Source organism: Paralichthys olivaceus, chromosome 15, assembly GCF_024713975.1.
Source record: "Paralichthys olivaceus isolate ysfri-2021 chromosome 15, ASM2471397v2, whole genome shotgun sequence".
NCBI lineage: Eukaryota > Metazoa > Chordata > Actinopteri > Pleuronectiformes > Paralichthyidae > Paralichthys > Paralichthys olivaceus.
In genome coordinates this window covers 4,972,928-4,993,836 of record NC_091107.1, presented here as the reverse complement: position 1 = coordinate 4,993,836, position 20,909 = coordinate 4,972,928, and the positions used below count along the sequence as shown (strand labels likewise).

Below are 20,909 nucleotides of genomic sequence, written 5' to 3'. Positions count from 1 at the left end.
CACTTTGTATCTAGGACACCACAAGGTTTAGTCATTGCTCCGGGATCTGTTTCAAATCTCATCCTCTTATTACATAATGACAGCGTTGACGAGAGAGAATATATTTTTACGCTCTCGCTCAAACAACTTTTGTTTTCTTCCTAAATCCTTTTCTTGAAGGATCACGCGTGTCATAAAAAAGTGGCTCAGTCATAATAAAGGGACAGTTCACAGTTCAGAAGGCCGCTCCGGAAGACCTCTCCAACTTCAATCAAGTGTTGAGAGGGGCCTTGAGTTCAGTCTGTCGTTCTTTTCTTTCTCTTTCGCGCCCCTCAGCAGAGGGTCTTGAGTGCACCAGAAGCACAGAGGAGAGTCTGCATTGGGTAGGGAGGAGGAGAAACCACTTCCTCTACAACCTGTTCTGGTCGGAAGCTGAACGGCTGCAGCTGCACCTTCTTCTTCAGGATCTGCCCGATGCCCATTGAGGGGAACTTGCTGCGGTGCGTGGGGCTCTCGGGATCACTGCTGCCGCTGTTGGAGGGCGGGCTGAATGCTGACGTGGGGTTTAGGGCACTAAAGGCAGACTTCGGAGGGCTGAAAGCCGAGCTACCTGGGGGGCTTCCTACGGTGCTGGGGGGGCTGCCACTGGTGTCGGAGGAACCGCACCAATCTGACGAGATGCTCTTCTTGGGCTGCGGGTTGACGATGAGGACTGGAGGACTGGGGATTGTGGCCTTTTTTAAGTAAGAGGAGTCGGGCTGAAAGGCAGAGACGTGGCGGGGTGGGGACAGCGTGCCGTTGGTGAGCTTGTACCAGGGGGAAGTGGGGGTGTCTTCGATTTGTTCGGCTTTGGAGAGGGAGCCGAATGAGTGCATGCCAATCGGTGAGGGTGCCGGCGGAGCGGGTATGTTGTGTTCTGGGCTCGTGTTGACCTGCGGGAGGGTGGCCAATCGCCTCCGCTGCTGAGGGGTGTTGTTGAAGAGCGGCTGGATCTCTAGATATTCCATAGAAGAAGAAGCAACAGTGCCGGGTGGTGCCAGAGGCGAATTACGATGTCCACCGGTTATGGCACGCAAAAGACCTGAGGAGGAACAAGAAAGCATGGTTACACTTTTGGTGTCATCTCAGCGAAGATAAATATCTGGATTAAAAATCTGCCAGTAAGTCACAACCAGCTAAAGGTACAGGAATAATTTCTCCTTGCCAAGACCGGCCTGTCCTGACAAGCTCCATCTGTAATAGCCTGTGTGCTTTCTCAACAACTCTCGTGGTGAAGACTGATCACCATCACTTTGTACCGGCACCAGGTCGATAACTAACTAATTCATTCTGCTTTGTTGCTTGATTTGATGATTTACTTTCTCCTCACTTTCTCAGTCACAAGGTACATTCATCTTTTTAATAAGGTGGTTGCATGTGTGCCCTATTATTGACAAGTCGTCCAAGATGTGTCCTCCCAGACGAATGGATGGATGGATGGATGAGTTGGGTAGTTGGATAGATGGATTGGAGGAGGGGTGGTTGGATGGATGGATGGATGGATGGATCACTGGGTAACTACTTTTGTGTGAAACAGCTTGTTGGTGTACAAGAACATGCATGCTCAGTCAACCTACCCTGTATGAATAAAGTAGATAAAAAAAATAGATAAATAAAGCAGCATGTTTTTCTTTTATCTTTTTTTTTTTTTTAAAGATAAATGTTCAAGTTTTTTGTTCGGCATTTTATGAATTCTCACCTGTCCTGTGTTTCTTTTCCTTACTGGGCCCCTTGCTGACAGCCAGGTAGACGGGCGTCTGTTTGGGCGGTATGGTGAGCTTGTCCACGTGCTTCCTCCACTGCGTCTGGAAGTATTCGCTCTTCTGCTTCTCCCCTTTCTTTTTCTCCTGGAACTGCATCTCCTGCGAAGACACCGCAAACCACAAATTACTGACAGCCCCAAGCGTCTTCCAAACCTGTTCTTGTGAAACCACTTTTATCTCCTCGTAATCCCTGCGCTCTTGTTACTTGAATTCAGGTGTCATTAAAAAACACTGTGGAATTCTTGAGAAAAGTCTGCGCCCCTTACCCTGTATTCTTTAGAGAGTCTCTTCATTTTCTTGTTGAGGAGGAAGTAGACGGCCAGAGTGTGACAAGCACGGTTGGTGAGGACGGCGCTCAGGACCTCGCTGTGCTTGTAGCCCATTTTCTCCGTCATGTGCAGCAACACTGTGTGGTTGATTTCTTCGATGTGGATCCTTAACACAGAGGGAAGAGAGTTAATGCTTTGACTTGTGACAAATATCCAATATATTGGCCAATATGTATATTATTATTTCTTAAAAAATAAAATAAAAAATGTAAGATAAAAGTTTTCACATCAACATATATCAGGCTCAAAGGCTCTAGAAGAAAACGACATGCAAAATCAAAGCGGGTCAAACGTGTGGGGGTCTACCTGTTGAGGTACGGGGCGCCTGTGTTCTTGTTGGCCAGCTGGAGCCAGGAGTCGGCCATCACCTGGTGGATATTGGGACGCTTGTTGGGATCTGGCTCAAGAAGCTTCTTCAGCAGACAGATGGCAGCTGAGACAGAGAGGGAGGATAAATATTCATACACTGCCACCGAGCAGACACGCCACTCAGTACAGAGAGCGGAAACAAATCCTTACATCAGATATTTCACTTCAGAAAGAGCAGATAATGTCTCATGTACAGCAAACAACCTTTTTTCATTGAGTGCTTGGGCCAGTGTGTAAACTCACTGAACCCTCTTATCTGTTTTCATTCCATTGTTACGCAACATGGATGTGATAACTTCTGTGTTGTCAGCTTGATTAACAGGTATTAACAGGTATTAACTGACGTACATTAACAGGTACATCAGATGGGTTAAGCTAGAGTTCTGTGCAGAGAAGGGAACAAGGTACATGTTTGTTTTTGACCTCAATTCCTCATTTTGCCTTCCAGACATACTGTCCCATTACATTTTAACGCATGAAGTAGATTTAAACATGCCTTCATTTAAATATAATAAACGCAATTAAAGATTAGCAAGACAATTTTGACAACAATAGGCAGGCTACTGAGAAATTTGTAATAATACGTTCTCTGTGGTAAATACCCATGCAAACAAATGTTTCTAGTGAGCTGCCGGTGACTCATTTCTAATTTTCAATTACCAGGAATAGTTGACTTCGTCAGTAAAAGATAAAAGATAAGGACATAATTGTACTTGTGCGAGGCTGCGGAGCTCATTCTTGAGAAAAGTTTCCTTTGGTGTACGTGTGTTGGGTGGATCCAGTCGGAGAGTCTGCTTGCTCATTATTAGACAGCTGCTCAACAATACCTAATAAGTCAGCAGGGGGGCGGGGTTTCAGGAGCAATTCTCAGGTAGTCTGCTGTTTATATACACCAACAATGAAAGCTGCTGACAGGAATTCAGAGCAGCAGCTTACCGATGAATTTCAATCTGCCGTGTGTCACTTGACAGACACCTGCACCTTTGAATCTCATGTGTAAATGTCAACATTCTTTGCGCTCTCATAACCTGTAATTACAGTATTAAACAAGGCACTATGTACAGCACATTACCTATAGGGCAATTTGGAACTTGTTCCCTATTTCTGCACATGAGAGGTGAGCGTCTGAGAAGTCCCGCCCTTGTCGTCTCTTATAGTTCTGCTTATACCCTTTAGAGTTAAGACGGAGAGTGGAGGACTTCACTCTCCGGAACAAGCTTCCTTTGTCAATGCTACCTCAGTAGCTTTAAAAAGACATTTTCATATTACTTTCTACTTTCAATTAGATGCTTTATCAATTGTCTCTTGCATTTACATGTTACCTAAAAATGGATCTTGATGAAAACAAACATTTAGGGAACTGATTTCTGTAAGTGTGTGAAATTTGGTGAATTTAAGGGGACTGTTGGTTCTGTCTCTTTTTTTTTTCAAATAAAGTTTCTTTATCATTTACCTGTGCAGAGTGAGGGAGGTAGAGGGTTCATCTCCTTGTCGACCATCTTCTGGTGCAGGGCTCGGAGACTGAAGGGCTCCACAGTGAACGGGAGATTCCCGGTCAACATCGCGTACATGTTCACGCCACTGAGAGATGAAAATATAGGAAACACTTCATGTCAGGATGGAAATAAACACATGTATTTAAACATGCTGATATTTATTCGACAACTGGCTCAAAGGAGCGTGCACTCACATGGACCAGACATCCACCTTCGGCCCGTACTTCTTCCTGGAGAGCAGCTCCGGGGCGGCATATGCTGGGCTTCCACACTGGGTGCTGAACGGGTCAGAGTATCCCAAGATGCCGGCGCAGTTGCTGAGGCCGAAGTCTGCGGGACAGAGGAGGTGGGGTGAGTGTTGTTTCAGGGTTTATTACTGTCTCTTCAGCTCACGTCGTTAAGCAAGTGGCTTCAATGCAGCGTTACACGCACACAAACAGGAGCAGATTAGCACTATGGTGAGAGCTTGTAAGGGTTTTAACAGGATAGTTAATTGCTCTTTGGCCTTCACCACATGCGGGCCGCTGTGATACTCCAACTGAGGAAAAGTAATTGGCTTTGAAAGATTTTCATTTATCGTTAAACTCTTAAATATTCAAATTCTTTGCTGTAGGAAACTCGAGTTTGAATTAATGACATTCTCTGAAGAAAGAGATCTGAGGTGAGATAGCAACTGTAAAAGTCAGAGCGTCTGAGTTACCTATGAGCTTTATGTTGTCCTGTTCATCCAACAGGAGGTTTTCTATCTTCAGATCCCTGGAAGACAAAGAAAACAAGGACGTCAATGCCGGCGCAGTGTCAGCGTTTACATTAGACAACTTATCTAAGCCGTCATCATCACACAATGCACAATCCCCCCCCCCCCGACACATGCATACATGACCCTCCCAATGTGGGTCACACTGCCCGATTTTCAGGGTCTATTGTGTCCCCCCAGATCAGTCCCCAGCCTTAGAAATCCTGTTACACAGTTATCTACCTAAGCCATCTCACCAGGATAGAAATTTAGTTCCCAGGCTCCGAGTGACAAAGAATTTAACGTTTCTGGGAAGATCTTGCTGGAATTTGAGATGCAGTTAATGTGTTTTATTTTCCATAAATAAAAACCTTTTTATTTTACTTACTAATATTTAAGATTTTTAGCAGCGGTCTGGGAAACCACTTAAAGCACCTCGCTGCAGACACATCCAGTATCTTGTGGATTAGGAGTAATGTTGCACAAAAAGGACTTAGGCCACACTTTGAGAAAGAGGATCCTGTCTGTTAGACTAAATGTTTATCTCGTCTTTCTTATAATCAATTATGAGTGTTTTTATACCTGTGCACCACACCCGCCCTGTGCAGGTGCTCCACAGCCAGCACCAGCTGCCGGATGTATTTCTGAGTCTCCCTCTCGTCCAGGCGCTTCTTGTCGTAGATGCGGTTCATGAGGTTCCCACCGGGACACAGCTCCATCACCAGGTAGTAGCTGTTCTCCGTCTCCAGGATGTCTAGCAGCTGCGTGATGTTGGGGTGGCGGATCATCTGCTGGATGTGGCCCTCCCGCCGCAGGTTCTTGGTCACGTATGAGTCCTTCTTGGCCTTCCGCTTGTCTATCACCTTTACTGCCACCTGGAGAGAGCGAGACAGGAGAAGAAAGAGAGTTAAACATTGTGCCATATGATCCTGTGAATAATACCCATGGAGAATGGAGCACCCGTTCACTACTGGGTCTCGAAGGGAGATTTTTGGGGGGTAGTTTAACAGGTGATGAGCTCTCGGGCTCCATTGCAGGGTATAAACTCGACACTGGCCTCTCCCTCACAGCTGCTCCCTATGTGGGACAACTGAGGCGCTATAGGGCCTGGAGGCTGCAGCGGGGGGGAGGTGTGTGTGTTGGAGAGGTTACTGAACCATCATAAACTAGGACGAAAAGCAAATGTTACCCTATCTGTTGAGAGGGCGCCAGGGCCAAATGTTCGACCATTTGCCAGAGTTCAGTTGCAATTAAGCACACATGAGAGGAGAAACTGAGGAGGGAAACGTTGGAGTCGGCTCATGTTCTGAAACCAATTCAACAGATTGAGGAGAACAGATTTCCAAGCAGACGTTAGCAGTTCTTTTTTCTTCAGTTACTCATCCCTTCGTCGTCTGTCTGTGTTTTTGCCCGTGTGTCATTGGAGAATCTTCTCGTAAAAACCACAGCTCATGTCCTTTACCTGAATGACAAAAACACTTTGCTGCCGTCTGTGGCTAATTACATTCAATAACATACTCTATCGACTCTATTTCATCCTTTGCCCATGACGTCTCCTTGTATCCCGTCTGGACTGGGTTCAAGAGCGTGGCCACCGTACACAGCAAATCATCTCAAGGAGAGACCACAGACATGGAAAGACATGGCTGCTGGAACTAATCACCATATCCATTAAAGAAATGGTGAGGGCCAAAGTGGTTGTATATATACGAGTGTGTGTGTCCTCTCTTTCTTCTGTCCTTCAGCTTGTCGTTCTTTTTTATTTTTCGCCCCTTTCATCTTTGATAATTGATTCACCTCTAAAAACCTTTTTACAGCTGCTAATTAAAACCGTCTCTACGTGTGTGTGTGTGTGTGTGTGTGTGTGTGTTCATCGAGCCTTCACAGTACAGTAATACATGCCCCCCCAGTGTTTACGCCAGGCAGTGGGGGTGCAGCAGGGTATGTATGGGGGGAGGGGATGGAGCACTGTATTTACAGTAGGCCTGTCTATATATGAAGAGAGGAGAGGAGGGGGGGACACAGAGGGGGGAGGGGTGTGCCCAGCCAGGGGGCTTCTGGGGGATTCAGTTGTTTATCAGGCGCCCCCTCAGACAGCGAATCGGGGGGGTGGCGGAGGACGCATGGAGGGGAAAGTGGGTTACAGACATCAAAAACATGCATGTGACCTCACTAACCTCCTGACCATGACAGCACCCTCTCTCACCTCTCGTCACTTTCAAACCCCCTGCCCCTAAACACACACACACACACACACACACACACACACACACACACACACACACACACACACGCTTTCTCATCCCTCGCATCCATGCTGACTTTCCAGGGATGCTAAAAAGAAACAACTCCTGTATCCCCTCCCTCACTATCTTCCCTTTTTGCTTGAATAAACTCACTGCCCTCCACCCGCTCCCATCGCCCGCTGCTCCCACTGAATGAGAGAGAGAGAGTGGGGCGAGAGCGAGAGCATGGGGATGTGCTTGGTGGTGAGATTGCCAGTGTTTGCATCATCCTCAACAAAGAGAGTGAGGGAAGGAGGGATGAGGTGAGGAGCGCTTTCTTGTCTCCTCGCAGCAACAGAATGGATTGAGGAGGGGGTGCTTCTCAATAAGTGTTAATTTAATATATATATAAATATAATATAATATATATTTATTATATTATATTATATATAAATATATATATATATATATATATTGGGGGGTCACATGTGGAGAGATGCAGAGGGAGAAAATGGGGTGCTTGTTTTTCCAATATGCAAATCTCTTGGCTGTCCCCCCTCAAAACAGCCTGAGGAGACAAAGGCAACCAGTGGCCAGTGGTTGCCCATATCAAAGCCCTGTGCAGGCGGAATTATAATGAGGCTGAAGCCCATTTATCAACCACATGATTTCATATGCAAGTAGCCTCTCTGCTCTCTCATAGGCCGGCCAGTTCCCCCTCTGTGTCCCACAGCGGTGAGATCACCACCTCCAGCAGCAGCAGACAAAGCAGAGGTTCAGGAAAGCAAGGCAACACCTCCAACATGGCTCACACTGCAGGAGAGAGACACCGGCTGCCTCCACAATAAAAAGTAAATATTGTCAGTGGAGCTTGGCTGGAAAAACAAACCCTGCTGAGTCCAACAGCTGCTGGTGCCTCATTAACAAAGGTTCCCAGTGCAAATGGCTGATCACTTTCTCTGTGGATTCATCAGACCTGTGCTGTCATGTTCTAATAAATTCATAATGTATGGCAGAGAGCTGACATGAAGAGGAAGAAATATTTTGCCAAGCAGGCATGAGCCAAGTGACAGCTGCCTCTGAAATGTAAAACCACATCACAGCCAGGCTGGATGCCAATCATTGTTTTTAAATATTAAAACCAGTAAGAAGAAACTACATTTTTCCTTCTCGATAGTTAGAAAACCAACTGTAGCTGTCTTAAATCTGATAATATGTCATAATCATCACGCAAGAGACACAGACACATGGCACACACGCTCACCTTCTCCCCGGTTAACGCATGGAGACCTTCTCTAACTTTGGCGAAGGACCCTTCTCCCAGCTTCCTCCCGATCAGGTAGTTCCCGACCCGCTTGGTGTGGTAAAAGTTCTTCAGGATGCCCGCGGCGGGGCTGCCCAGCGAGGCCGGGAGGATGCTCTCGTTCCCGCCGCTGCTGGGGGTCTTGCCCTCGTACAACCCGTAGCTGTTGTCCACTACCATGTCGCTGTCTGCAACTGGCATCACAGCTCCACGGTCGAGTGTCTCCTTTTAAGAAAAGCGCACGCAGCTCGACTCTCACCCGCCTTGAAGGCAGGTATTAAACGCTTAAGGTGAAGTGCGTTAACTCCGTGCGTCTCGCCCCTAATGACAAATTAAGGGAACCGGAGTGTGCGCCACCTGTTCATCCAAAGAGCCCAGTGCGCGCACTCAGCAGTTTCCGAGAGTCTTGATTAGTGCACCAGCTCGGATTGAAATGACACACAAAAAAATATGTCAGCTCCAATCATGGGACGTTATCACCTGACGCAACCTGTCTTAATACGCTTGGCTTTTCGAGGGAACAGAGGTAGGTTGGCTGCAGCGCTGCGCGTCCCTTCTCCGAACATGCGACTCCTCCTCAATGCTCTGTGTGCAGGCAGCGTGTTGTTCAGTTTGAAGTGACTTTCCCGGTCCTCTGTGTGGGCGTTTCTTAGTGTGTGAGTGTGAAACACACACAGCCCCTCGCACAGTGGTGGTGGTCGGTGGTGATTTCCAATCCAATCAGCGCAGGCGGGCGGAGCGCATGCGAGAACAAGGGCGACAACACCGCCCGGCACCGCTGATACGCATGGTGCGCTCACACTGTACATGGCTAAGAACAAAGACAACAAGTGTAGGAGGCAGTTACACCATCACTGCAATTATTTACATCGTTCTTTTTAATTCTGTAATCCTGCTTTGTATTTTTATCAGATTCATTTAGGCAGAATCTGTGCGTAATGGATCCAAATGTGCGCGCTTTGCACCAGGCAGCGCGACAATCCCTCAATTACTGGCTCAAATGTGAACGTCTCTGTCGCCAGTGTTTATGATCACACATAAATATTGTCTGTCAACACTGGTTCGTAGCACCATCGCCATCTGTTGCCATTATTTCCTTATTGCCTTCTCCTGTGTATTGATTGTTGCTGAACTTGGAGTACTGCCACCACATATGAAGTTGTACCCCGGCACAGCCAGCGACAGACAAAGGAGCATTTGCCCCCCGCTCATGGAGGTGCTCACTGGCCTAATTAACAGTGTTCATCACTCAGTGGAGGACACCTGCAGGGAGGGGCCACAGCTTGAAACACACTGTCTGTCTGAATCTGGCTCCACCTGACCACATAAAGGGATTGGATGAAATATTGTTGCCATAACCAACGTGAATATTATGGTGTATATGAGTCTGTGCAGTTATGATTTGGATTTTAAATAGACTATACAGGTGTGCATGTTGTGTTTATATGGATTCCTATAGACGGGGGGAGAATATTAGCAACCTCCAGTTAGACCGGCCTGCTGAAGTATGCTTTCTAGACACCACACCAGACATGGAGCCAAATGTGCAAGAATACCACCATCTATTGGACGAACTTTACACCACAACACACACAGCACTGAAACCAGTCCCACATCTCTAAACCTGCAGCCTTGGTGAACTTGAACTGTTTGTCTCTGTCCTACAAGGAGCCTGTAAAACGAAGGACAAGCCTGAAACAGATCTGTTCAGGTAGCAAACATAGTGGTCCTTAAACTTAAAAAAAAAAAATGTATCAGAAATATGGCACGTGTATATTTAACGGTTTGAATTGGACCCCTTTATCAAAGTGATGATTATACTGATAATCATTAGCTTTAACGACGTGAATTACTTTATGAATCATCACTTTTGATTGTACAATAAAAACTACATCTAATATAATCAACCTTCAACTTAATGGTTTATTCTGAGGTCATGAAGAAGTCTAGCATTAACCCATAATGCTATTTGGAATCGATTTATCCTGTGTCATGCCTCAGTTTTGTGCACAACACTATTCCATTTATTAAAATAATATTTGAATAGCCCCACAATATGGACATTTTCCATACGACAGCAACAAAGAGGATAGTAAACATTATAAGCATCAATAAATAAATGAATACATAAAAGATTCAAGATAAACATAATACGAATGTTGATAATATACATAATATGCAACATAATGTTTAAACAGGATATATTCAATGTAAAAATGATTAAACGTGATATATGTTGAGTGTGGTATTTTTAGTACTACTACTATTAATAATACTAATAAATGATAAAAACAATATTAAAATAATAACAATACAACAATCACAACAATAATAATAAAACCAAACCTCATTCTCTAAGCCTTGAGCACTCCGCCACCCAGTGGACAAAACGTGGAACTACAGCATTGAATCCCATCATGCTTTGCCGTACCCGCCGACCCGAGCTCCACCGATGCTAAGCTAACTGCCTTTAGCTGCCGGGAGCGGACATGTTGTACGGACCCTTTCGCGGATAAACGTCGCTATAAGCGGGGAATCGGGTGCGGAGGGGCTGGCTCGGGGGCGTCGGGCAGCCATGGACGCCGTCAACGCCTTTAACCAGGAGGTAAGAGGCCGCACAGACACCCTGGACCCGCCGAGGCTGGCGGTGCTGGTCGCGGTGCTGCGTCTCAGCAGAGCTAGCCGAGCAGGACGGACCGGGGGCCTGCTCGGTTAAGCTAGCAGGACATGTCCGGTGCATGGCTAACCCGGGGTGGCGTCAGTGCTGCACGCGTGCACCGCAGGTTAATTCGAGTATTTCACGGCTATCAGAAAGCTAGCTTAACCGGGTGTAGCTACCTTTGGCCTCTGTTCATTTCGGTGTTAGCTTGTGGGAGTGTTGGCAACAATGCTACACAGGAAACACTCTCCTGCTGTTAGCGTCGCCCTGTTAGCTGAGACACTAAAGATCACAACAAACACAAACATCTGCCTCGCAGAGTAAATGCAGCGCCAGTCTGTGAGTCAGCTCATGAACAGGTCGAGTCTGCTGGTGTTTCTGGCTCCTCTCGTTTCTCCTCGCGGCTCCTTTTCAATCACACGTTCTCCTCCTCGATCACAGAGACACTAACCTGTGATCGCATCACATGTGTCTTGTCACATCAGCCCCGATACTTTGATTTGCATTAAACCTTTTACCGACGCAGCGTCTGTTGCTTCTCGACATGTGTCTTCCAGTTTCAAGAGCAGTTTCTGTTTGTCTGGCGCAGAGACGGAGGGAAGTAGTAGTGGTGGTGGTGGTGGTGGTTTCTGTTTGGAAATCATTTGTTTTCTCTTGTGCACATGAAACATTTCTCAATGTTCAGTATAATCCAGTGTGCTGTCAGTTCATCTCTACTAAAAGAGCAAACTTCAGTGGTGTTTGAATGAGTTTCTCTCAGGCTCTTCAGTCATGTGCATCTCACTGGTGAGCCTCACATTGACACCCATCAACTGTGCATGTTATTTCTGATTTCTTTTCATGTGTATACATGACCGTTTGGATTCTCGGCTCAAAAAACATCCCAACTGCATCATTACATCTCCTCAGACCCGAACTGGATTAACTTTCAGACGAACGCATTCCTTCGCCGAGGTCCCACAGCCTCCTTTAATTCGATCAAGCTGCATCAAACTGCACACACTACTAATACTACCACTGGAGAAACCACTAAGATTCACCCACTAGACAAACCACATCATTATAAATTGTCTACTAAATGATGAAAGCTTTTAATTCTGCATTCATTGCTTGCAGAATATGAGGTTTTATTCTACCGCCTAATGCCACTAAAACTTAAAAATTGTAAAAAGCTTATCTTGTAAATGTGTCTTGATATGGGAAGCGTTGGAAAAATAAGTGGAATACAATTTATTTTTTTATCAACGCTGAAATTCTGTCAATTCATCCTTTATCTGCTGTCTCTAGTTATTCTCCTTGATGGACTCCAAGCCCCCGATCTCTCGGGCGAAGATGATATCCATCACCAAATCAGCCATCAAAGCTATGAAAGTAAGAAGGAGTTTTGTATTGTTGTTGTTTTTAAAAAATAACATTATATTAACTATGTTTTGAGCATATTTCTAATCTTGTCACCGACTCCTTTGCTTCTGTCTTTCTCAGCTCTACAAACATGTGGTCCAGATTGTGGAAAAGTTTGTCAAGAAGGTGAGACAAATGTGTCTAAATTCAGTCCTCACCCAGTTTCTCCTCAACATGTTTGTATACAGAATTGGTTTTCTCCCTCTGCTTTCCCCAGTGCAAGCCTGAGTACAAGGTAGCAGGCCTGTACGTGGTGGATTCCATCGTTCGGCAGTCCAGACACCAGTTTGGAGCGGACAAGGATGTGTTTGGCCCAAGATTTACCAAAAATATCACAGGAACGTTTAAGAACCTCTGCCTTTGCCCCATAGAAGACAGAGTAAGAACAGCAAGATCTGGTTAAAGTTTCAGTGTCATGTTTGGTAGCATTGTAGTTTTCAAATATTAGAATTAGATTTTGCCTTTGACCTCTGTCCTCGCCTCATTATCTTCCTTTGCAGAGTAAGATCGTGCGGGTGTTGAACCTGTGGCAGAAGAATGGGGTGTTCAAGATCGAGGTCATTCAGCCCCTCCTGGACATGGCGGCTGGGTCTAGCAGTGCTGCTGCTGCCTTTATGGGCACAGATGAGCCAGGTAACGTGTGTGGTTGTATGTATTAGTCGGTAGTTTGTAAGGCCATGCTATGTTAATTGTTTTTAAATACAAACACAACTTTATAGATTCCTTTCAGTTCTGTTTTTACACCTTCACACCGGCGATAGCCAGTGGCCGGAGGCATCATTATTCAAGTAGTCTGTCCGTCCGTCCCATTCTCAAGAAAGCCTTGAGGGAATTTCTTCGAATTTGGTTTAAATATTCACTTAGACTCAAGGATAATCCGATAAGATGTTGGTGGTCAAAGGTCAAAGGTCACTGTGGCCGCAAAAACATGTTATTGGCCTCTTGAACGTGATATCTCAAGACTGCCTTTCAGTAGTACATTTTTAAATTTGCATTTTTATTTATATTGTAAATGAAATGTGGTACTGATATATAACTATCAGTGAATGATGGTAGTTTGTATGCTGCTCACAATTATTTTAAACCTTCCGCTCGTCCATCAGGTTCTTCTCCACCTTCAGCCAAAGAGCCAGTTACTGCAAACTCCTCCATGACATCCACTGCTCAGCTGCAAAGCTCTGATGCCTTCGCTGCCGTGGCACAGCTCCTTCAGGGTCAGCAGGTGAGTTTACACCAATGCAGCTTGGCAGTGCACCTCTCTTAGACCTTCACCAATAAACAACTCTTTTCTTTCACTCTTTGTCTATTTCATAGATTCAACAGATGCTCCAGAACTTTCAGCAGCAGCCGGTGAAACCAGACACCAACACTCAGCCTCCTCTCCATACGAGCCAAACCCAGGCCCAAAACATCACCGCCAGCCTGGGCATGGACACTCCACATCCTCCCCTGCCCACTCAGACCACCCAGCAGAAAACAGCCTTTGACAAGGTATCAGTGTGGATTTGTTTTTTCGCATTTTCCATCAACACTGTTTAGACATGCTTACAAAATCAAATGAGGCTGTACAAGCTCTGCTGTGTTGAAAGTGTCTTCACTTTCATAACCTCTCTCTCTCTCTCTCTCTCTCTCTCTCTCTCTCATAGAAACTGCTCGACCGCTTTGACTACGACGATGAACCAGAAGCTGGAGAGGACACAAAAAAGGATGACATTGCATCACAGCCCACTTTGTAAGCCCTACATTTATATAATATACTACTATTTGGGGGGGAAAAAAACGTTGAGTCTCATGCTGTATTTTTATTATCACAGTATGCAGCAGACTCCGGCTTTCCCACAGCACATGGAGCACTTTAAACCATCAATGATTAACATGTCGCAAGACCTCTCACAACAGGTACGAGAATAAAAACTTAATTTGTAAAAGAACTGATCTTTTGTTTCAAGTCTAGTCCATTTTTATTTTAAATCAATACAAGTAGTAGGCTTTGTATTTGTGTTGTATTTGCATAATAGTCACCAGCGTTGTCTTTCTCAGGTTCCTCTTCCTCCTAACGGCCAGCACCAGGCCTATGGTTTACCATCAGGGCAAAGCTTCCCAGTTATGATGCCTCCTATGGGGCATGCTCTGCCAGGACAGCCCCTCCCTGGTTCTACTGGGCTTCCAGGTTTCCCAGGGGTATTTCCTCCCCACAACTCAGCCCAGCAACAACAGGTAGACGAAACAGTTGTGAATAGAATATGTAAAAGATCACCCACCATTCCAGAAATCTGTAAACAAATGAGGTGTTGTAGGTTTAATAGTTTTTAGCTCATTATAACCACTTACTTTTCATACCACCACAGGATTTGCCAATGGATATGGACCGCTCGTCTGTGAGGGACGGCAGACATGGCCGCAGGTCACCACACTCAGGCTCCAGGTAGGCGTCTGAAGGAGGATATGACCTGTAAAACTTGGTTTCCCCCTTTTATCTTTTATTTTCCTATTTGTGATGAACATACCATGAGTTGCAGTGCCTTTTATTTTTCTTCAGGTCTCCAAAGCGGAGGAGGTCACGGTCTAATTCTCGCACACGACGGTCTAGGCACCGGCGATCCCGCTCGCGCTCCAGAGACCGCCGTCACCATTCCCCGCGCTCCCGCTCACAGGAGCGAAGGGAGAGAGAGAAAGAGAGAGAGCGGCGGCAGAAGGGCCTCCCACCACCCAAGAGTGAGACACTAAGCAGTGAGTCATCATCTATTTATTGTCATAGTTATTTTAGTAGTGGGACTGTCAGGTTAACTTTTTAGTTGTGTCATAAGCTTATTTTTGGATGATATTACAATTATTCCTTCCATTTTGATTCTAGTTATTACATTTATTTATTTTCTCTGTGTTACCTTTTATTTCTTAATCTCAGTTTGCAGTACCACTCTGTGGGTGGGCCAGCTGGACAAGAGAACACAACAGCAAGATGTCGCCTGTATACTGGAGGAGTTTGGGCAGATAGAATCCATCAATGTAAGCTGACTTGTACAGATCATTTACTCTGAGTCATTGTGTGGTTTGGTACAACAGAAATCTAATTTCCTAATCAACAGTGGGTTCCAAAAGTCCGAGACCACTTTTTAATGCAAACCTACTGTATATGAAGGCTGGGAAAATGCTTATTTTTGTATCTATTGGTCAATTTATAGTAAATTTGTTATATATTTTGTGTTTTTCATGCACAGCTGTTGATTATCCTGGTGACATCCTAACACACTTAGCTTTGCATTGCTTTCTGCCATTGTTAAACTGATTAAGTGCCATAATGTGATAAAATTAAGGTAACTTATTGGAAATCACTGTCTCCTTGTCTTTCGCTGACCCGTCTGTTTGCCCTCCTCTTGTGAAGATGATTCCTCCACGTGGCTGTGCCTATATTGTCATGATTCATCGTCAAGATGCCTTCAGGGCTCTACAGAAGCTCGGCAGAGGATCTTACAAAGTTAACCAGAAAGCCATAAAGGTGAGCGAGTGACATTATTAATAAGAACAAATCAGCAACTCAAAAAGAAAATTAAGAATTGAATCTAGAGTTGTTTTTTTCTCTTCTTGGCAGATTGCTTGGGCTTTGAACAAGGGCATAAAGGCTGAGTTCAAACAGTACTGGGACGTGGAGCTGGGTGTCACCTACATACCTTGGTCTAAAATCAGAGAGGACCAGTTGGAGGAGCTAAAAGAAGGAGGAGTTCTAGATGGAGACACCTTATCATCAGGTAAAACCTCTTGAAGGGCACTTTAGGACATCATACAAACAATTGCAGGCAGGCAGGCATACAATGAGACCCACAAAGCTCTTGTGAGGAATATTTAAGTCTAAATTAGAATTGTGTTTGTCTTTTCCAGAGTGGAGTGGAGCGAGGATGTCACTGGACCAACCAGAGGAACTCACCCACAACGGCCGTTCAGAGCCTGAGGAGACGCCAACGTTACCTGTGCCTGCAGCAGCTGCTCCTCCCACACAGGTAAACAACTTAGAGTTACAGATGAGTGGATCTTTCACTAGAGTCACTGGGAAGTACAACTGAAAAAAATGTTCATTTGACATCGAAAGTGAATTGCTGTAACTGTCTCAGGTTCCTCCAATGCAGCAGCCAATGGTTGGTGTGGGTTCTCTCCAGCCTCCAGTCTTTCCTGGTCCTATGGGCATGCCCCCGCCTTCCTTCCCACCTGGCGTCCCCCCTCCCCCTTTCATCAGACCGGGCTTCAACCCTATGCAGATGCCTCCAGGTAGCACCTCTGACAATTGCCATCAAACCACATCTCTATGCACCAGAATTTGTTGGACTGTTGTGAAGACTTATTGTACCTTCTCTTCCCCCAGGTTTCCCTCCCCCAGGAGCCATGCCTCTAGGTCCCCCACCTCCTTCCAAAGGTGGACTTGAGGACCAGAACCTGGACCCAGCAGGTCTGGGCAACAGGAAAAACGATGAGGGCCCAGAGGCTCCCAACATGTTCAACAACCAGTTGGGACCTATGGGTCAGTCTGTCTTTCTTCCCTGACTTTTCACCAGGCAGTTATTTGTTGTTTGTCGTTCTTAGTCAAGGATTTATTTATCAGTGAGTTTGTGGGTTTATAAAATTAAAAGTTGTGTTTGGTTTTTGTTTTCTCCTTCAGGTAACCAAGTAGGTGTGCCTCCAGGTGTCCCACCAGGTGCTCTTTCAGGTTTACCTCCAGGTGGCCATCCAGGAAACATCCAGCCCCCCTCTGGTGGTCTGCTGGGTGCACGGCCTGGTATAATCCCACTCCAGAGACCTCCCGTTCCCCCACCTCCGCACTTGCAGCGTTTCCCTCCACCTCAAGCAACAAGACCACCTCACCCCAACATGCCCCCTATGCCTCCACAGATGATTCCCAGGGGGCCACACCCTCAGATGATTCACCATGAGCCCCCTCCACCCAAAGGGGGCTTTGGGATGCCGCCTCCCCACAATATACGGGCTCCTTTCCCCCCTCATGGGCATGGCCCTCCTCCTCCTCAAGGTCCTCCTCCTCCTTTTATCAGACCTGGGGCCCCCCCTCGTAGTCAGGAAGGGCCAGAGGAAATGGAGGGGAGACCATTCAGGGGTGATAGGCCTGGATTTAGGGACAGAGAGCCAGACAGGGACAGAGACTGGGATCGGGACAGGGACAGAGAAAGGGAAAGAGGTTTTGGAGGTGGAAGGCGTCCGTTTGGTGATGGAGGGAGGGGAGGAGGCAGTGAAAGAATGGAGGGCAGAGACAGGCTCGGAGGCTGGCAGGAGGAAGGAGGGAATCAACGTGGAGGAGGATGGGAGAGAGATAGGGACAGAGATAGGGACAGAGACAGGGACAGAGACCGTGATCGTGACAGAGATAGAGACAGACGGGACTGGAGGGAGAGGCGGACCAGTCTAGATAGGGACAGGGAACGGGGGAGAAGTGATGATGGGGAGAGAGATCCAGGGAGAGGGGAAGGAGGAGAAAGGGGAAGGGGAGAGGGAGGCAGTCGAGAAAGAGCGAGAGGAGCTGAAGGAAAAGAAGGGGACAGGCCGAGGCGGGAGCGGCGAGAGAGGACCACACGGTGGGACAGGGATGATCGACTGGCCGAATTAGAAAACATGGACAGATTTCGGACCTCGAACAGCACAGAGCAACCTTGTGTGACTCCTGTGGTCGCCGTGGAAACGAGTAAAGAACCGAACGTGGAAGCTTCTCAACAAAAGGCAGAATCGGAACCTGCTGCTGCGACAGAGCCGACGCCCTCTGAGCCTTTACCTCCATCTCAAAGTGAACCCACGGAAACAAAAGAGGAAGCGGCATCATAGACTGGCTCTGACTCCTCCTCCTTCAGCCAGAGAGTGCTGCGAAACACTGAGAGACAACAGCCTCGACTCCTGGCAGATGAATCCTAACTTGTCACCATTCGTCAGTTGCTAATGGTCATTTCTGGGAAGTAACAGATTTCTCGAAGAAAAACATCTCCCACGCATATTATCAAATGTGCAAATGGACATTTGTCGTTGCATCTATGTCTCAAAACACAAAATCCATTGTGATCTATCGGGTGTCGCGTCTAGTTTTCCTCCTTCGTGTGAGTTGTGAGAAAGAAAGGAGCACTTTCCCACTGAGGCTAGTGTGAGCCAAGCGTTTATGTTTTTACTTGAGTTGGTTTGCAGACAGGAAACAAATGATTTATTTCGCACAAATTAATTTTTACTAAACCCTCATCTGCTTGATAGCTGGCACTCCTCAAGATGATGAATGTTATTTTTTAAATATATTTTTAAAATTTGCCCAAATATGACAAACTCTAAAGATCCATTATAATAGAAGTACCATTCTTTTTCCTGGTTGTTCTTGTCTCATCTTATTTTTCTTGTCAAAGGGCTATAGTGGCCTTAATATCCAATCAGGTTACTTGTGATTAAAAATAATGAAGTACAAATAAGAGAAGACAGAATTTTAAATATGTGAATATTTACTTGCCAATACCCAAAGTCCTTAGAAATCTCATTTCAATACATGGTCTTAAATTAAAAGAATAAATAAAGTAACACATAAGTCCTGAGACTCTTCCAAACACAGAACTTATTAGAAGCTGAGCTTATTCTCACCAGGTCCCTGAATCTAATTTAGTCGTCATCATTTACTGATTATCGGAATTACGCTCAATCACGTCTGAAAGAAGAACCACGTTTTTGGGACTCAGGGATGCTTCACGTTTTTTTTGACATTATTGTCTTTATCCAGCTGCCACCAACAAACAAAGAAAATCTTTTAATCATTTTGAATTTGGGACAAATGAAAACTATTGTCAAGGCTGAAAGACTGTGGCAGAGTAACATTAATTTGATTAACAGACATTGTGACTGACTCAGAGCCATTTCACTTAAAGACATTTCAGCATTAACACGCTCACAAACTGTCAATGAAAGAATAATGAAATCCAAGCTTATTGTGGCCTAACTCCCTTCAACTATTTATGGAGTAAACAAATTATGATATTGTGTAATAGGAAAATTGGAGTGAATTAGATTTACTACTAGAAGAGTAATTGTTATACAAAACAAAATTTGAGTACATCCATTTGTAAAGAAACATATTTCTACCCAGATTGGCCACAGCTGTTCAGAAACAGCTGAAGTTTCATTTTGGTTTCTGTTAAATGTTTAGATAGTGAAGTTTTTTTCCTGCTGTCTAAATTTCATACTCTTGCCTAAAGGTGTATTTTTTTTTGCCAGTTAAATAAAGCAGAAACCTTTTGTGGATCCAACTGAGGAAAATCCAACTCAAGTCCATTTCAAGTATTGTTACAAAAATCAAGGAGCCAGCGTTTGGGCTTTTGTTTGTTATCAGACAGATTTATGTTTGTGGTCTTTTCCTGTGTGAGGAAGGAAGGGTCTGATGTCTTTGACTAGATAAAAAAAAAAAAGCTGAACTGTGTGTTTTGGAATCTTCTTCTATTTATCTCATGTATGTCAGAAAATTCAGAAGTATAATTTAGTTTTTTTTCCATATGAAAATGCAAAAATGAATCCCTGAAGCTGAATTTTTTTTTTACTCTGATAAACACCGCCTGCAACTCAGAGTCTGTTTCACCGAAGACATATTTTGTGTTGCCACCCAGATTCCCAACAATCCCAACTCTTGCAACCTAATGGATTTGACACAGATGCATCACGGGCCGAACTAATGTGATGAAATGAAGAATACTGCTTTGGACACACTGCTGTAAATATGCTTGCAACACTGACGCTTCTAAAGGTGTCATGGTCCTTGTTGTTAATAATATGTGACTCGTTAATCAGAGAGAGAACACGTTGACTTTGAAGGATTAACAGAGGCCCTTTGCTTTACGGTTTTTAACTCCTCATGGTTTGAAGGTTGACACATGTTTCTATGATTTGTTAAAAATACAAAAGACATAAGATCGTCAATATTTCAACCATAGGAAATTGTTTTTAATAAACTATTTTTTTACCAAATCCTTTGGCTTGTTCAAATTATATTCTGTGCTTGACGCACGCAAATTATGTTGAACACATTTGACATAGTGGTCTCTTTGAATACCACAATCCTATATATCCAGTGAATTTTGAATTATTTGATGTTTACAGGTTGATCCTGTACTTGTGTAGCACCAAATCAAAACACAGGTTGTTTCAAAGAACTCGCCACAGAAAGGTCAAGACATTACATTCATTATAGGAAAAACCCAACTGCTCGACTGTGGAGAGAATTACTTTTTATATTTACGTCTAAGCCTCAGCAAGAAAAAGCTTAAAGGGGCGACCACCTCTGCAGCTCGAATAATTATTTACCTCTATCTTCATATGAGAACCCACTTTGTGCTACTACTGTACTGATCTGTGTCTTATTAAGACATGCCGTTGGTAGCCTTACCTCACAGTTCCTATACACCATGGATGGATATAAGGTTAATCCAGCATTATATTTCATGAAAGATATATTTATTCTTATTTTGAATAATGCATAGCTCAGGGTGATGTAACCCAACAGTATAGGCAACAGCACTGGGTGATGTAGCCAAAAATGAGTTGCATTATCATTTATTTTAAGTCTAAATGTTTGCTCCTGAGTAAAGGTTGTGGTTTTTA

The 20,909-nt window shown here is 45.0% G+C and overlaps 2 protein-coding genes across 4 annotated transcripts; one reads left to right on the top strand and one right to left on the bottom strand.

The window, feature by feature from the left end:
• Positions 1–46: 46 nt before the first annotated feature.
• Positions 47–10,724, bottom strand: hunk (hormonally up-regulated Neu-associated kinase). Of its 2 annotated transcripts, none has more exons than XM_069539737.1 (9): positions 10,586–10,724; positions 5,294–5,586; positions 4,676–4,731; positions 4,170–4,305; positions 3,933–4,060; positions 2,417–2,543; positions 2,048–2,216; positions 1,718–1,880; positions 47–1,060 (listed from the first exon to the last, which is right to left on the bottom strand). In XM_069539737.1, exons 2-9 carry the CDS (start codon positions 5,497–5,499, stop codon positions 312–314), a joined length of 1,734 nt encoding a protein of 577 aa, XP_069395838.1. In that variant the 5' UTR covers positions 5,500–5,586; positions 10,586–10,724; the 3' UTR covers positions 47–311. The 2 variants fall into 2 exon arrangements, with proteins under 2 accessions (XP_069395838.1, XP_069395837.1); XM_069539736.1 differs by lacking the exon at positions 10,586–10,724 and adding an exon at positions 8,201–8,862.
• Positions 10,710–20,276, top strand: scaf4a (SR-related CTD-associated factor 4a). 2 transcript variants are annotated; one of them, XM_020097181.2, is made up of 19 exons: positions 10,710–10,844; positions 12,186–12,269; positions 12,381–12,425; positions 12,517–12,678; positions 12,800–12,932; positions 13,403–13,521; positions 13,614–13,790; positions 13,946–14,031; positions 14,114–14,198; positions 14,340–14,516; positions 14,648–14,724; positions 14,839–15,029; positions 15,205–15,305; positions 15,682–15,795; positions 15,889–16,045; positions 16,176–16,294; positions 16,421–16,559; positions 16,654–16,809; positions 16,948–20,276. In XM_020097181.2, exons 1-19 carry the CDS (start codon positions 10,815–10,817, stop codon positions 18,114–18,116), a joined length of 3,321 nt encoding a protein of 1,106 aa, XP_019952740.2. In that variant the 5' UTR covers positions 10,710–10,814; the 3' UTR covers positions 18,117–20,276. The 2 variants fall into 2 exon arrangements, with proteins under 2 accessions (XP_019952740.2, XP_019952739.2); XM_020097180.2 differs by having other exon boundaries at positions 16,406–16,559.
• Positions 20,277–20,909: the final 633 nt, after the last annotated feature.

Coding starts and splice junctions, on each gene's coding strand:
- hunk (XM_069539736.1), bottom strand. CDS start 8,440: ATGCCAGTTGCAGACAGCGACATGGTAGTGGACAACAGCTACGGGTTG. Junction 1,881..2,047: donor GACTCTCTAAAGAATACAGG/GTAAGGGGCGCA, acceptor GTGTCTTCGCAG/GAGATGCAGTTCCAGGAGAA. Junction 1,061..1,717: donor GGAAAAGAAACACAGGACAG/GTGAGAATTCAT, acceptor GTTCCTCCTCAG/GTCTTTTGCGTGCCATAACC.
- scaf4a (XM_020097180.2), top strand. CDS start 10,815: ATGGACGCCGTCAACGCCTTTAACCAGGAG. Junction 10,845..12,185: donor TCAACGCCTTTAACCAGGAG/GTAAGAGGCCGC, acceptor TGCTGTCTCTAG/TTATTCTCCTTGATGGACTC. Junction 12,933..13,402: donor TATGGGCACAGATGAGCCAG/GTAACGTGTGTG, acceptor CTCGTCCATCAG/GTTCTTCTCCACCTTCAGCC.